At 36.8% G+C, this 15,329-nt stretch overlaps 1 protein-coding gene across 1 annotated transcript in view; it reads right to left on the bottom strand.

Annotated features, from left to right (window-relative positions):
* The window catches only part of HCRTR2 (hypocretin receptor 2), a 32,583-nt gene that overhangs the window by 8,384 nt on the left and 8,870 nt on the right, over nt 1-15,329 (bottom strand). Inside the window, exons 3-5 of the mRNA XM_058021043.1 lie at nt 9,777-9,955; nt 8,104-8,347; nt 738-853 (exon numbers count right to left, since the gene is read on the bottom strand). Coding sequence (XP_057877026.1) covers nt 738-853; nt 8,104-8,347; nt 9,777-9,955 — 539 coding nt within the window. The remainder of the gene's footprint in view (nt 1-737; nt 854-8,103; nt 8,348-9,776; nt 9,956-15,329) is intronic.

Here is a 15,329-nt window from a genome sequence, read left to right as displayed (position 1 = left end):
AAAAAATAATTTTTTTAAAGATTCCTGAAAAAAATACATCATTTTGCCACTTTAATTCAAATGTTCTTTGTTTGTTTGTCTGCTTGATGGGTTTTTTGTTTTGTGTTCTTGTTTTCTTTCCTGTATTTTTATTTGAATCTTGAAAAAAAAAAAAAAAAGGTGTTCACATTAGAAATTGTGTCAATTATTTTTATACCAATTCATATCAAATGTTTTTGGTAACAGCCAGCTTCACATCAGGAAATTCCAGTCTCCCAGTACTGATAGCTGGATCTTCTACTTTAAATTTTGTTCAGATTGGACCTGCCATCAACCTGAGTAAGAAAAATAAAAATAAAACTAACAAAATGAGAAGGTCAATCTTAAATTTTGACTGCTACAGGATATTTTAGCAGTATAAATAAGGTCATCTAAGATATTTTGGCAAGCATTTCAGATACATTCAGTACATTCAAGTGAGAGAGATTTTCCTTCTACCTATAATCCATATTTCTGATGCCTTTTGCTTTCTTTCTCTCTAAGACAAAGCCCTTCACAGACGCACGAAAGCTGTTTACTTTGACTGCCTTCATTTTTCATTACATCTCAATGCCTCTCCAAGGTGGCTGTATACCTGCACGGATGGAAAAATCAAAGTCCCAAGTGACAAAATGGAGTTTATAAAGGCAGAGGTTGTACACGGGAATCTGCACAAAGCTGCGAGAGCAGTTAAGCAGAGGCAGTGCCGAGTGCCTTACCTGGCGACACCACAGCTTCCGGAATATCTGCAAATAGGCCAACACCATAAGACACAGCGGTGCCATGTATGTCACCAGAAAAAAGCATGTGTGATACATTTTGGGGTACACCTCAGCTGGAAAGAGAATTCAAATAGGAAAGGTGCATTTAAATATACATACATTTCAAAATCACCTTAAGAAAAATTATTCATATTTGCATGTATTTTTATGCAGACATGCATGTATTTTTCAACGTAAGAGGAAGATGTACCAAATAATTTTATGGTCAAGATTGGTTTTTTAATCACTTCTAGATACATTCTATTAGAAACATGCTCTTTATCTCAAGGATCTCCTATATCACATTACTGATTTCTTATCATATTATTACTTTATGTATGGAGTCTTAAGAAGTTTTACTTTTTGTTAAAACAGTAATGGATTAATTTTTTTATCTAAAAATGAAATGTTATCTATAAGTGAAAAATTTTTCTATCTAAAAATAGGTAAGTAATCAGTCAACCTACCTCATCCTTGACATATTGAAAGGTTGTCTGTCATTAGTTTAATTCTGCAAAGACTACTACATATCCCTGAGTAAACTGCACAATCCCTCACCTACAAAAACTGCAATAGCAAACTACAGCACAGAGGACACTGATTGGAGGAGAGACACACATTCCATAAATCACTCGTTGGTGGCAGAATATATCTAATTAAGATGCAGTCATTATTATTATGATTAAATTTTAAAACTAGAATCAGTACGTTCAAGTGCTTTAAACCTAGGAAATCTCCAAGATGTTTTTTAACTCAAATTTAACAATAATTTGAGTTAAGTGTTGTGTTCTAATTTCCCAGGTATCTCTTTTCAAAAGAAAACTTATGAATGTTATTTGCTTAGAGTAAATATCTTAGAAGTGCTGTGCCTATATTGAGTTTTAAGAATGTTGCATCTTAAGCTCCATCAGTAGTTTACACCAGAATGTGCACTGCCTGAAAACTTGTCTTCTATTTTGTAACATTAAATGTAGTTTGCTATTACCAATTGTTGGTATTAATTACAACTTAACATCTGTGGATGGCCTCAGAAAAGGAAAGAACTTTTTGGACAGTAACAACACATAGCAGAAGAGAAACTGTACCCCATGAATAGTTAAATTGCAAGGTAATACTAAGCATTGCATCTTGGATATAGAAGGAAATTTTATTTTAATTTCCAGAATTTCCAAATGTTTCAGGATGATAAGATCTGCGAAATTCTGTATTGATTACTTTTTAAATTAAAAAAAAAAAATAAAAAAGAAAAAAAGAGGGAAAAAAAAAGAAAAGAAAAAAAAAGAATTGCATGAGATCAAAACTGGTGCATCAAAATTATTTTCTGCCTGTTAAAGTGACTGAGACTGTGGACCCTATCAAAGAAGAGCATGCCAGGAGAATTTCAGAGCTTGTTCAGGCAAAGATACACAAAGACTTGCCCCACAACTCTCACAGCAGGGAAGAGAACACCATAACGTAAATTCCAGGCTCACTCTCAAATGCAGACTCAGGTAGTCTCACACTTGCCATTGAACCTGAAAGTGCCTGCTGGTACACCCAGAAAACCTTCAGTGTGAAGGAGATGGAAACCTGCTACAGCAAAATCCAGCCAATGTTAATTGCCAGCAAAGGTAATAGAGATGCTGGCACTGACATTGGATAGTTTTGATACATCAGGGTTCAAAAAATTCAGATGAGTAGTATTTGACTTCTTACTTGCTCTAAGATCCTGTAGCAAACCAACTTACCACCTCCTGACTAGCAGCTGCAGCTACTAACTCTTGTCAATGTCCCTGGGGTAGCCAGACCATTTGGGGCAGGTTTATTAAAATTGGCATTAACCTGAGATTATATGTTGATTGATGATCTCAAACTTGCTTTGCATTCCAGAAAATGCAGCCTCACAGCAACCCTGCTAGCCAGGGAAGTATTGACATGCATGCTCCACAGGTGGAGAGATTAGGGAGCAACCGGAGTAACGTGACTTGCTGGGATCACAGGAGGTCAGAACTGAAAGAACATTCTTTGTGCTCAGGAGGAGGTGCCACCTGCCTCGTCAGGGCTCTGCCGGCAGCCGGGCCCCTTTCAGGTGGAAGGACGGTGCATATTTAAAAGGCCATCTGGAGTTTATGACTTCCAATTTAGCATTCCAAGTAAAGTAAAACATTAAATGAGCCTAGCTATCTACAAAGAACTGAGGACCAGGTTGGAGGAAGATCCTAACACTTGCCTTTGAAGTTTAGCCACCTGGAAAGTGCCAGCTGCTAAACATCAAAGGAAACCTGTCCCTCCTCCACCCAGGGCAAAGCCCTTTGCAGAACTTTTCCCTAAGAAACATGACTCTGCTTAGCTTCTCAAGCCAAAGAAAAGCTTTAAAGCTGTTTGACAGTCCCAGCAGCAAGAAGGAGGAGGGCTGGCTAAAGATACTACTCATTTATCAAGTGAGTTCCAGGCTCCTTGAATGCAAACATCAATCAGTCTGTGGTCCTGCCTGACTGGGACAGCTGAAACTCTTACTGCCAAGCAGAGGGGGAGAAAAGGGTCCTATGGTCACATAATGGACTTGAGGACAGGGGGAGATTGTTCTTAGCTGGAGTAGCCATCCCTTTAAGAATGAAACAATGACTCTCATGCCTCTGGCTGCTATTCTATTGGAAAGAGAGAGTAAAACTTTAAGCAAACAGGTGGTCACAGGGGTTGGACTGGATTCAGATCAGCATTCCTACTCAGCTTCATTCATACACTGTAATTACCCCACCCAATAAAGGATCAGTATGTTAAACTGAGCTTTCATCTGTCTACTGCAGGGGTTATTATACACATTTTAAATTTTTCTAAAGCTTGGTCTTCCAGTCCCAGCCTGAAATTGGTAGATTGAAACTGCAGCTTCTGGATTTTTGCCAGAATTTTACTATATTTGTGTAAATACATATATACATACATGTATACATATACATATGTAATCAAATTGAAATAAACACTCAAAATGTTTTGATATGTCTAGCAAATGCAATAGTCCCTTTAGCCATAGTGCTTAACAAAATTGGTACTCCTGACAGCATCCTTAAGAACAGGGAAATTCAGGACTATCAAGTTTGCTGAGCATCAGTGGAGTTCCCAGGTTCCCTACTCTCAGGAAGATACCTGTGAGGTTCTGGAGCTACCAACATAGAGAAGCAATGCAACTAAAAGTGTACATCTTTAAAATAAAGCTTAATAATCAGGGATGTTAGGAAGTGGATGCCTATAGGACAAAAATATCAAACACATAATGCAGTGCTTCCAAGCTAAGTTCCTATGTCAGAGTACTTAGGGCTAGCTAATACTAAAATTACATGTTGAAACTGAATATATTGTGCTTGAGTTATCAACTTACAATAACACCCAGCATAATTTCAGTATTTGAAATATTCTAACTTCCTTCTACACTAAAATAGGCTGAGAGTTTTTCATTAAATTATGAACACTTTGATAAACAGGATGTATAAATCTTCTTGTAGTACTGCAATTTCCAGCTATTTGTTTTCCAGAATTAAGACAATGTGGTTTTGTACTATTGTATGAATAGTCTAAGAGGAAAAGGAACACGAAGTCTTCCCTTTGTTTCCACTCAGCCATGCAGTTTTGGGAAAGAATTATCTCCATATTCTTTTTATCATTTGCAAAGGGCTTGGCTAATGCACTTTGGCTAACACTCTCTTCTTGAACAGCTCTAAGACAATGTACTTAGCTGACTTGGACACATGGTGAACTCATTTTAATATACATTTCTTTTATTTTGGCACTTTATCATCAAATTCAGCACAGCAATTACAGACTATTATAGAGCTGTGGCCAACTCTGGCTCCTTAAGTGAGCCTGCATTGGTCACATGCTGGATTCTTCTGCATTCCCAAATAAAATATTGTTATTAGACAGTACTCAAGATGAAAAACCCTCAGCCTAGAACTGGCAATGAATTTTACATTCAGGAATGCCAGAAGCAATTATAAAGAAATTGAGCCCTGTTTTAGGCTGAACTACTGCTCCATTTGCAGCCACTGGCAGCTTTCCAACAGCATGCTCAAATCTTATTAGTCAGGGTAGCAACTATTGGTTCACCATTGAGGAGCCCAGGTGTCACAGTACTGATCAGACCTTCCCTCCAGACACTCATCGGACTTTTATGGTCTCCAGCAGTCTGTGTAGGGGACAGGGCTGTCTCCTGCTCTGGCATCTCTGACATCTCTGACATCTCTGACATCTTCCTGGACATGGCTTCCAGTTACTCTTCCATAGCACCTCATGCTTCAATGGCCCTGGGGTCCCAGAATTACAACAGACTTCCAAAACACTTTGGAAAGTATTATTAAGCATCCTTGTTTTGCATTCCCAGTCTTTAACATTCACAGTTTAACATCCTCAGAACATATGGTGTCCATGATATTCTGCAAAGATTTTATCAGACGTACTGTAATTTTAGACAGCATTAATTGTATGCAGTTCTAAACAAAGCAATAAACACCCAAAATACAACCCCTTCTTGAAACTGATTTTCCTGTAGAACTTTTGAGTGTATGCAACATCTACATCTCCACTTTCTCTTTGTAAATATGGGTTATTTGTAGCAGCAAATTAATTTCTTTCTCCTTCAACATCCTCCTAGACAGCTCTTTCTTTGACCTTCTATATTTCCATAGTCAAAAGAGGCAAAACAAAATCCAACAACAATGTAGCTATTTTCTTTAAAAATATTAGCTTTTTATTTCTCCTTCCAGCTTTAAGGCTCATCATTCTTTTCAAACCACTGCCTTACTCTTTTCTTTTGTTCTTTTTTTTTGGGGCCTTTATGATTTCAAACTCTATTATTCAGTAGAAAAACTGCATATTCTATGCTGTGAACTTACTCAGAGTCCTTAGAAACTTTCAAGAGAATGGAAATTATTTTTAAATTAGACTTTATTTGCTATAGTCTGAAAGGGATGTGTATATATATATATATAATCCTCATTGATAAAATATGATTAACTCTACTTTTACTAGTCAATTCCATGATTTTGAGAAATCTGCTCATAATTTAATGCATATAAAGATTCTTCTTTCAAGTTACTATGACAAGCTTTTATTAGAACATGCAGATTTTTTAAGGATATCCGAAATGCACCAGCAGAATAACTAGCAATGATGGTGCATCACCATTGGAAGAATTATTTGTTTAAAAGGCAGCAAGATAAAAATAGGATTGTTATCTTTCAGTGGAGTGAAAAGCTTCCCATTTCAGAAAACTTTTTGATATAACATTATTCTTTTCATGCTCAATCTAAATAATAATTTTTAAAAATTGGAGTGTTTGTACTCCCTTTCTGAAGCCAGACACAGAAAAATTGATTCTATACAGAAATACACTTGCCTTTATTATAATCCCCTCTATCTCTCCAAACATCCAAGTGAAGGCTCACATCATAACCTGAAGACCAGCAGATTTAAGTTTAGAAAATACACTCCATAGGAGTAGAGTCTTGCAAGCACATGGGAATTTGGGTTGGTTGTTTCTTGTTGGGGTTATTTTGCATAGTGGGTGCTTTAGCTCAAGCTGCAACTACTTCAGCACAACTGAACAAGAGGCACCGTTTAAAATATTTCTAAACCTACTACAGAATCTGTAGTTCAAAAGCAGCACTTTTCCATTGGGAATCAAAAAATGGCCAATACAGATCTGGAAATTCTGAGAATACATTCCCTGATGAATTGCTCTCTTGATTTCCTAATAAATTAACCACATCCTTTCCTAGGCTGAGATTAAAAGAATCTTTGCTGCAGAGTTAACCCTGAAGTGATGAGGGCATGAATAATTGCTTCTGCACCAAAATGAGTGGACAAAAATTGTACTTGGAATGAATGCTGTGAAAGAAAATAGTAACATAACTACTGCAGTATCCTGCAGCAGAAGGGGACACAAAATTTTTCACAGATGAAGGAAGAACACCAGAAGTAAAGGAGAGATTTGTCCTCTCCAATGAAACACTAAGTACAATACAGCTTAACAGAGAGTCCCTCTCAGCAATGAACTCAGAGCACACCTTTGTCAGCAGTGAGTGCCAATGAGCTTGTGGCCACCTCTGCTCCCTTGCCTTGTCCCAGAGGACTAACTGGGATGAAGGAGATAAAAAACAGGGAACGTGATACCCAGTGTCTTCTCCTTAATCCTCTGGCGGCTCTGTGTAAGCTGTTAGCAGGAAAGGAACTTTCAGAAGAGCACATCAAGAGTCCCCTGCAGTTCAGGCTGTTTAAGCTAATTTATCATGATAATTAAACACAGGTGAGCCTGTTGTATTTTATCACAATTGTTCACAGGACTGGAATCTTCTTCTACAGAGACAGCTCTGGGAAAATATCTGATTGTGCTTCAGCCGGACTCAAGGCTATTAAACAGGCACCTTTTAGTTATGTGTTTTGGCAAACCTGGCTTTATTTTCCTGTGTGTGAAGAATGGTATTACTGATGGCCATTATATCCAGTGTCAGAGTCACAGCATGTAACTCATGCACTCTGTTAGCACTGGAGGTGTGCCAAGGCCCACCAGAGTCGAGCCCCAGCCATTCGGGTGGGTGGCTCACACCACTTGCTGTGAACCAAAGACAAAATAGATGCAGTTACTCCCTGGCAATCCTTACAGCTTCACTCAGACACAGAACATGTTAGAATCAAAGTTACTCTGGAAAGGCAGGGTTACACTTCTGGTATAGATTAATTTGTAACGGATCACTTTCACAAAGGTATTTAAATTATTTTGTCCATGGCAAATTTCAAATTTTACATTAACTCACTACCCTGTATTGGATGACATCCCTGTAAATTCTGCAATGACATGCAATTTGCATTGAACTCCCAGGAGATACCTATAAACATGAGTCAAATGCCAGCAATTAGCAAAATATCAGGTGAAAAGAAAATCTGTTTTTGCATAGTTACTTCTCAAGGCTAAGTACTGAAGTCTTTGTCAACCACCGATGTACATCAGTCACAGAATTATATAAGCATCAGCATTGAAGGGACAGAACACTTCTGCCCTCTGGGAAGCATTAATATGGTCAAGATATTAGTCAGCCTCATTCATTTAAACTTCATTTAAAATGTATTTTAAGCCTCAGCAACACAAAAGAAATTCACAGAAATTTCACAAAATTTGAAAAAATGATAGTTCCTGGAAATCTTATATAATCAAGAACATTTATTGTTATGTTTATACAACTTGACTTTATATTAACATCTCCTGATATTTTGATTACTTCATTTAACACCTCCTGTTATTTTGATTACTTTATAGCAGTACAAAGTCAGCTTGTATGGTCAATGACAGACTCACCTCCCCAGTGCTCATCACACACTGTGAACAAGGTGGTTTTATTGGCTAATCCTGGGAAAACACTGCTGCACTCCATAACAATAGCCTGAGGAATCATTATGATGCAGGACACAATCCAGATAATTATAATGCTGTTCCTTGCTCGCTTGGCTGTGCTTTTAAACATCAAAGGGTGACAAATTGCATACCATCGATCCAAAGCAATGCAGCTGAGTGTTAGGACAGACACAGACACTGAAACTGTCTAAAGAAAAAGAAATATTATATAAATTTAAATGTGAGGATTTTACCTAGAGTTTAAAAATTATTTATCACAATTTCCCCCCAGAGTTTTAAAAATTATTTATGTTTTCAACATTGTTAGTTCTTTATCTGCAATTGTTAAATAGACTCCCAGAAAAAAATACTACATTTAAAATAACTTCTTACAGAATTACAACAGATATCCTCAGCTGCTGTACTCCTACCAGAATCCACAAGACAATTCACACATTAGGATGCTAACTAAACAGAATGAGTGTTGCAAAATCAAATTTTGAAATAGAAAATTTAATCAACTTGGAATGTATAAAACTTTATCTGAAAAAACTTTTCAAACATTAGACAGTGAATTTTATCTTTTTTCTTTGTAGAAAAAAATATTTGTTGGTTTCTATGTTATATTAGCATACCAGAGCCATCATTTTACTTTTTATTTTTACAAGAACAATGAAACTCAGGATCTCATGAAAAAGTTGTGGACAACTATCAGCTTTAGGCAGACTAATATATTTTACCTTTTATTTAGTAAAGGAAATAACCTATCACTTCAGTTTTATTGTTTCAATTTGTATACTTGGTGATCATTCACTCTTCAGATTTTCTGTCACTAGAATGGAGGTTTTGAACAAAAAAGTTGTGATTTTGATTGTATCAAGTAGAGGTTGTAGCTGCTGGAGAACTTTGCCTTTGACATTATAGTTCTTTGGCCATCAAGGTATCTTCTGCAAATATAAACTGTGCTGGAGGCACACAGCTGATGATCTGCACATACTCTGAGCACTGCTTAATTATTGTTAATTTTAATGACTACAAAGCCAAGCACTTGCCATTCTAGTTTACCCAGTCAGTTAATCCATTCACCTATTCTTAGAAAAGGTATTTATCAATCATTTTGATGTAAATGATTTCAAAACTAGTTAAGTCCATGGGTAAATGAGAAGCAATTATTGCTTAAGGCAGACAATCTGATCAACTCCCAGCGAACCTGGATACTTTGACACAAATTCAGTAAACATAAAAAAAGTTTATACTGCCTTCAGGAGTTGGATTCTCTGTCCTAGACACTTGTGTAGCTGTCCACACAGAGAGAATATTAATGAGTTTATTTATGTTTACAGGTATTTTTATTGCTTTACATCCCTTCTGAATCATTAAAAAGATCACAGAAAGTAAAGAGCATAGAAAAATGTTCCAAAAGATGCATTTTTTGAAGTCCAACAATTAGATGGGATGAAAACCTTTATTCTGCATAATCATATTCCCAAGAGGAACAGTCTGTTAGGCCTCAGCATGTACTCTGCGATACCTAATCAGGTATGGACTTTCATTGGATTAGAAGTATCAGGAAGATGCTGTTGTCATTTCTGGTTCTCATAACACGGGTAAAGTGTACACAAACAGAAAAATAATACCTGTAAGTAGGGAATCACTTTACAGAGGGTCTGCCCAAAGAACCACGTTTCTGTGATGTCCACAACTAAGGTTGCTGGAAGACAAGTGATTGTGACCAGAATGTCAGCCAGAGAGAGATTCACTATGAAGTAGTTGGTAACGGTGCGCATGTGATGGTTCTTCCACACTGCAAGGCAAACTGAATTTGGAAAGACAAGTTAGTGAGATGGAAACGACTTAGGAAATGCTTTAAGAGGAAAACATTTGACTTTGTGGAATGAAGGAAATGTTTGTGTCCTTTGTTTCACACAGAATATCTGAATATGTAAGAACCATTTGTTTTCTTTTAGAGTAGAAACAAGAGGGTACATGTAGACAGACTGACTGCAGGGTGGGAAATAATCCAACATACAAAGCATCTTCTCTGCTAGTTAATCTTCACTAACTACTTATACAACTTCATTTCTCTTTCAAGCCATTAGCTCTAGTCTACAGCAGTACACATCTATACCTGTAAATGTTTATCTATTTTCTTGTAATAGCATGATGCTTAAATCAAATTACTGCAACACAAAATCTTGTAAGCTGTACAAATATAATTTTAGAAAATATTTTGCTGGATTTAATATATCTATTGCATCTGCAAAGAATCTGTAACAATTTTCTGGGTAACTGTTATTTGAATTAAGTTAATAAAAGTAATTTTTGCTGTATTAAATATCACATTTTTGAGGGTGATCAAAAGCACCATGTAGCAGTCACTTTATAAGATGTGCCTTTAAAGCTTGTTTTGTATATTTTATCTCACTCTTTCTCACACTGAAAGACTTTTAGAAATGAATCAAATCAATCTTTAAAATCACTACACTAAATTCATAAGCTGCTGAATTAAAAATGCCATAATTAAGTCTAGGAAAGTAGCAGAAAAGTAATTTTTAAAATAATTTTGGAAGTCAAACCCTGAGTGACTGGTGCAATCAAAAGCTTTTGAATTATTTAGATTTTTAAATTAATTCATACAGAGGTCTTTAAAAACTGATGCCCAAAATTTTCCAGAAACACCACAATACTTTTTGTAAGACAAGAATACGATTCATTGTACATCAAAGGGTCTTCCCTGCAAACAATTATTCATCCATCATGCACATCTAGATGAAGATTCAAAGTCTCCTAATCTGTCAGGATATAGCACAGTGCTTAATTTAGATATACTAAACAGATCAGAGAATGTTAAAAAATTGAGCTAAAAAGGTCCTCAAGAGGTTGCCCAAATCTAAAATGGAATCTGCCAGAGTTAAGCCACTCTCTTATAGTCATTAAACTATCTAAAACAGCTGGAAAAAAATACACAGATTTTAAGGCACATAAGCTCTTGAGATCAGATGCTTCTTTAGATCCTAAGAAGGATGACGTGCCTGAAAGCTTCTGTCTGTCTTCCAGCTCTATCAGTTGATCTCATAAAATATATTAATTCATTCCACAAATCTTGTCTTATGTCTCTAGAACAACAGAACTACAGCAAGACTACAACTAAGGAACTGTTGGCAAGTTTGAAAATGTGCTATATTTGAAGATACCACACATCTCTTTAATGTGTTGCACTGTTTCATTATCTTCCCTTCCCTACAAAAAAAAAATTCTTCTCAAGTCTAATCTACTTTTATTTTGCTGCTATTTATATACCTTTTTTTTTTCTGCACATAGGCAGAAATGAGGAAGAGTTTTTTTCCTGCAGCAATGCTTTACATATGTAAGGATTTTTGTTATATTTCCTCAGAACTTCAGAGCTCTTAATCTTTTACTCTCAGTCATTCCTAGAACTTCTGCAATCATCCTTGTTGCTGGCTCTCTAGGCTCTTTCAGATGGAATTGAACCTTTCTGGTGAGAGTGCAGTGACCAAAACTGGCAGAATAGGCTTTCAGGATCTTACCAGTGCAGGGTTGGGAGCTGAGATTGCAGTACTTCTCCATGGGGGATATGTTTAGACACTTAGACTAGGACACAGAGAAAGGGAGAGGCTAGGTGGCCTTTAGCTTCTCTAAGACCAGGTAATTTTATTAATTCTCTTAAGATATAGGCTTCCAAGGTTCATCTAAAACCTCTGCTGTGATGCAACATATGCTCTTCATATATTTTAATGTGTTGCAGAGATAGCTCTGGATTCTGTCTCTTGTATAAATTTAATTTTTGCTATCTATGTATCATGCTGTCATAAATGCAAATGAAAACCTCTCTACAAAGACCTTCACTGTTCTTGGACTGGTTTTGAAAAGAAAACAGTATCAATTTCTTCTATTGTTTTCTTCCTGAATACAGGATTTCAGGTTTTCTTAGTTTTGATCTCAGATACCTAAAAGGCACGGCTTATTAATTAAAGGCTTAAAGGAAACATCATATTGATTATATTTTCTTCCCATTTGGAAGATTTAAAGTACCTACCAAAGTAATTATTTCTACAGCATTGCATGATAATTACAATGCTGATACAACATAGCAAATCAGAGCTTTACCACTGTCATTAGTGCATGGGGTTACCACAGTTACAGTCTGATAGTACAGAGGCAGCACCTGATAGGGAACAAATACATTGCTCCCCCTCTGGAATGTTATTTGCAGTTGGAAATGCAATGCTGGGGAAGAAAAATGCAAAAAACATTTCATTTTCCATAATTTTAATATTTAACTCTAAAAATTTGAAGATCTGGACATTTACTTATGGCTGTTCTTTGTCTTAAGTGCAATTCATATTGAAAGGATGGTCCTGTCTTTTAGTTGGACAAAAGTTGATGTTAAGCGGCAATGTTTTTCTGTACTTCTTATTCTTTTTATCAACAGGCAAAAATTAAATAAAAAGTTGCTTAAAAATTCACAGTTTGGCTACTTTTTTCTCATATTATGGTTTCAACAGTCCTGTGTTCTACCCAGTTCAGACAAATACATCATTTACAGCCATGGATGTCAGTGCCTAAAGGTGCAAGTTTTAAGCAGATATGTTTGGTCTTTGACCAGGCCTATTCCCATTCCTATGCTGGTCCATGTGAAAAAGACCTGAACATAAACATTATTTCTGGTAAAACAAATCCATTAAATTGACAAATATGAGGCCAGTCTCACTGGCAGCCAGCTGTATCAGAAATCAATTCATAGCATTCTGCATGTTGAGTTCAAGGCTGTATGAGCAAATGAAACTTTGTGATACCCCAGAGATCTAAGAATTACTACAATTTTCATCTCTGACACAAAGACAGTGAAGTGCAGAACAGAAGTTGTTAAAGGCCCTACAGTAAATCAGACACAGAATGAGAAACTTGGACTCCTAATTCCCTGCCGTGTACTAAACCTTCCAGATCCCACTGCCTTGACACAGATGGAATTCAGATGAACTTCAGTATTTGCTACTCCTCGGAGTAACATAAAAGACTGTGCCTCCTGCTGCTCAGGGTGTAGAGTGTTCAGGAAAGCCAAGACACAGAAACTACTCCTGAATTCCCTTGAATCCTAATCCGTGGGGATAGGCACCTGGAAGGTGAGAAAGCCCAATAGCTTACAAGCATAGAAATTCAAGATAATTTGTTACTTTATATTTCTCTGCTTATGCTTGTATATTTCCCCTTTTGACCTCTTCTCTTCTTCATAGCATAAAGTATTTCCCATTATTTTTATGGCACATAGCACAAGAGCACCTTAATCACCTTTAAGTTTACATAAGTATTTACATACTACCATAAAAAAAAAGAAAGAAAAAAAAAGAGAGCCTGTGAAAAAAAGCCTCTGAAGAGGAAGTATTTTAAAACCAAGTCAGCTTTCTCTGCCCTCATTGCCCTCTGCTGTTTGCAGTACTGTTTTGAACCTGCCACAAGCATTGGTAACATTTTCTTTCAATGCAAGGCGAAAAAGCTGTGAGGATCTGCTATGAGCTATTTGAATAGGACATAATGATAAAAAGTCATAAATAAGTCCTAAATGACATAAAGTTAGTTGAATACATTGCTCCCAGGCTCTTTCTGAGTTTACTACAGTCCAAGGTTACTCCGTAGTCTTGGACAATGGCTTCATTGATACTGTCCTAGCAGCTCATCAAGAAAGATTCTCTAGCTTGTGCTCAAAACCTGCTATTTTATAGGCATGAAAAATAGTTTGACTATGCCACTGAATACTGTGCAGCTAGTTAAGTGTCAGAACAAAAGAATTTAATATACACACTCCTTTAATTACACATTTTCATCCCAGGCAGCTTTACAGAGAAGCACTCAGCTCACACAGAAACACTCAAGTAACAGGCTAGGGAAAGAAAGTTCCATGGAGGTGAAATGCCATCTGCCTACCCAAACAGAAATAGCAGAGAGCTGTGAATTTCCATTTATCCTGAAGAACAGAAGAAAGGATAAGAAAGGTAGTAAAGAGTCTCAATTGGGAGTGTATTATAACAAAAAGTACTTCAAAATCATAAAACAGGAGATGAGGCCAGCAGCAACCTTCCTAAAAAACTGGGAGATACCACTGTGTTAACAGGATGCCTGTTTATTTGGAGTGCAGGAGAGTGGCCCAAACTAAGCTCTTTAGACCTCCATCAAAAAATCTGTGAAATAGAAAAATAATTTAATAAAGCTTCAATTTAACATTGTGTGCAAAGCTTTTATGTAGCCTTTGATGTTCCTAGCTATAAATGGGACTGAGAAAAAAAGTGGGGAAAGTGATGTTAACACAGACACCGATGAAAAGAGGATTAGAAAGGAGAGAAATGTAAAAAAGCAGTTATGAAACATGCTTCTGCTGTGCATGATTTTCCCTAGTGCTAATGGAACCTAATTACCTGTCCAATGTATTGTATAATTTTCCATATTTTTGCTTTTATTTTACAAAACCAGTCGGAGTTAGAGCTATTCCTGCAAGTGCAAACAGGCAGGCCAGGTTCCACAAGGAGCAGCTGTTTTTCTAATGGCTGTTAGACTGCCCCAGACCATTCATCTCACCGGGGACATTTCCCTCCACTTTTTCCAGACTTCAGCAGAGCTTTAAAAGGCGAAGCACTTGCTGTTCCCACTTCTTCCACACAGTGCCAGTAAAGGCTCGGAAACCAGCTGGAGTCGCCAGGCTGAAAGCGTTTGGAAAAATTTGTGGAGGCTCTCCACAAGCCAGGATAGCTCTGAGATAATGAAGCTGCTTTCTGGACGCATCCTCCAAACACTGATGATCTCCCACTCCCCAGAAAAGTTTAACAGGAAAGTCCCAACAATGACAAAAAAAGGTTAAAATCAAAGTTAAAATTTAAGATGGATTGCTGTTAGAAATCCATCAAGAAAGCTTCACCTCACATTCCTGAAGAAAAAAACCTTCTCTAATATGACAATATAGTGAGATTGTTATTTTTCACGTACAAATTTAGTCCCTGTGGTTTAGTGTCCTGAGGCATTTTAATTAGAGGCTGTAATGGTGTTTAATCAATTAGCACAGCTCATTGTATCTCAAGCTGAATTTGAAAACAATAAAAAGGCTCCATCTGGTATAAAGTGCAGCTGCTTGCCTCCTGGAAGATTTATGCTGCCTTGAGCATATTAAACACTGTGCTGCA

The sequence above is a fragment of the Melospiza georgiana genome, chromosome 3 (genome assembly GCF_028018845.1).
Source record: "Melospiza georgiana isolate bMelGeo1 chromosome 3, bMelGeo1.pri, whole genome shotgun sequence".
Classification (NCBI taxonomy): domain Eukaryota; kingdom Metazoa; phylum Chordata; class Aves; order Passeriformes; family Passerellidae; genus Melospiza; species Melospiza georgiana.
The sequence above is the reverse complement of the archived record's forward strand: the minus strand, read 5'-3'. Positions and strand labels throughout refer to the sequence as shown.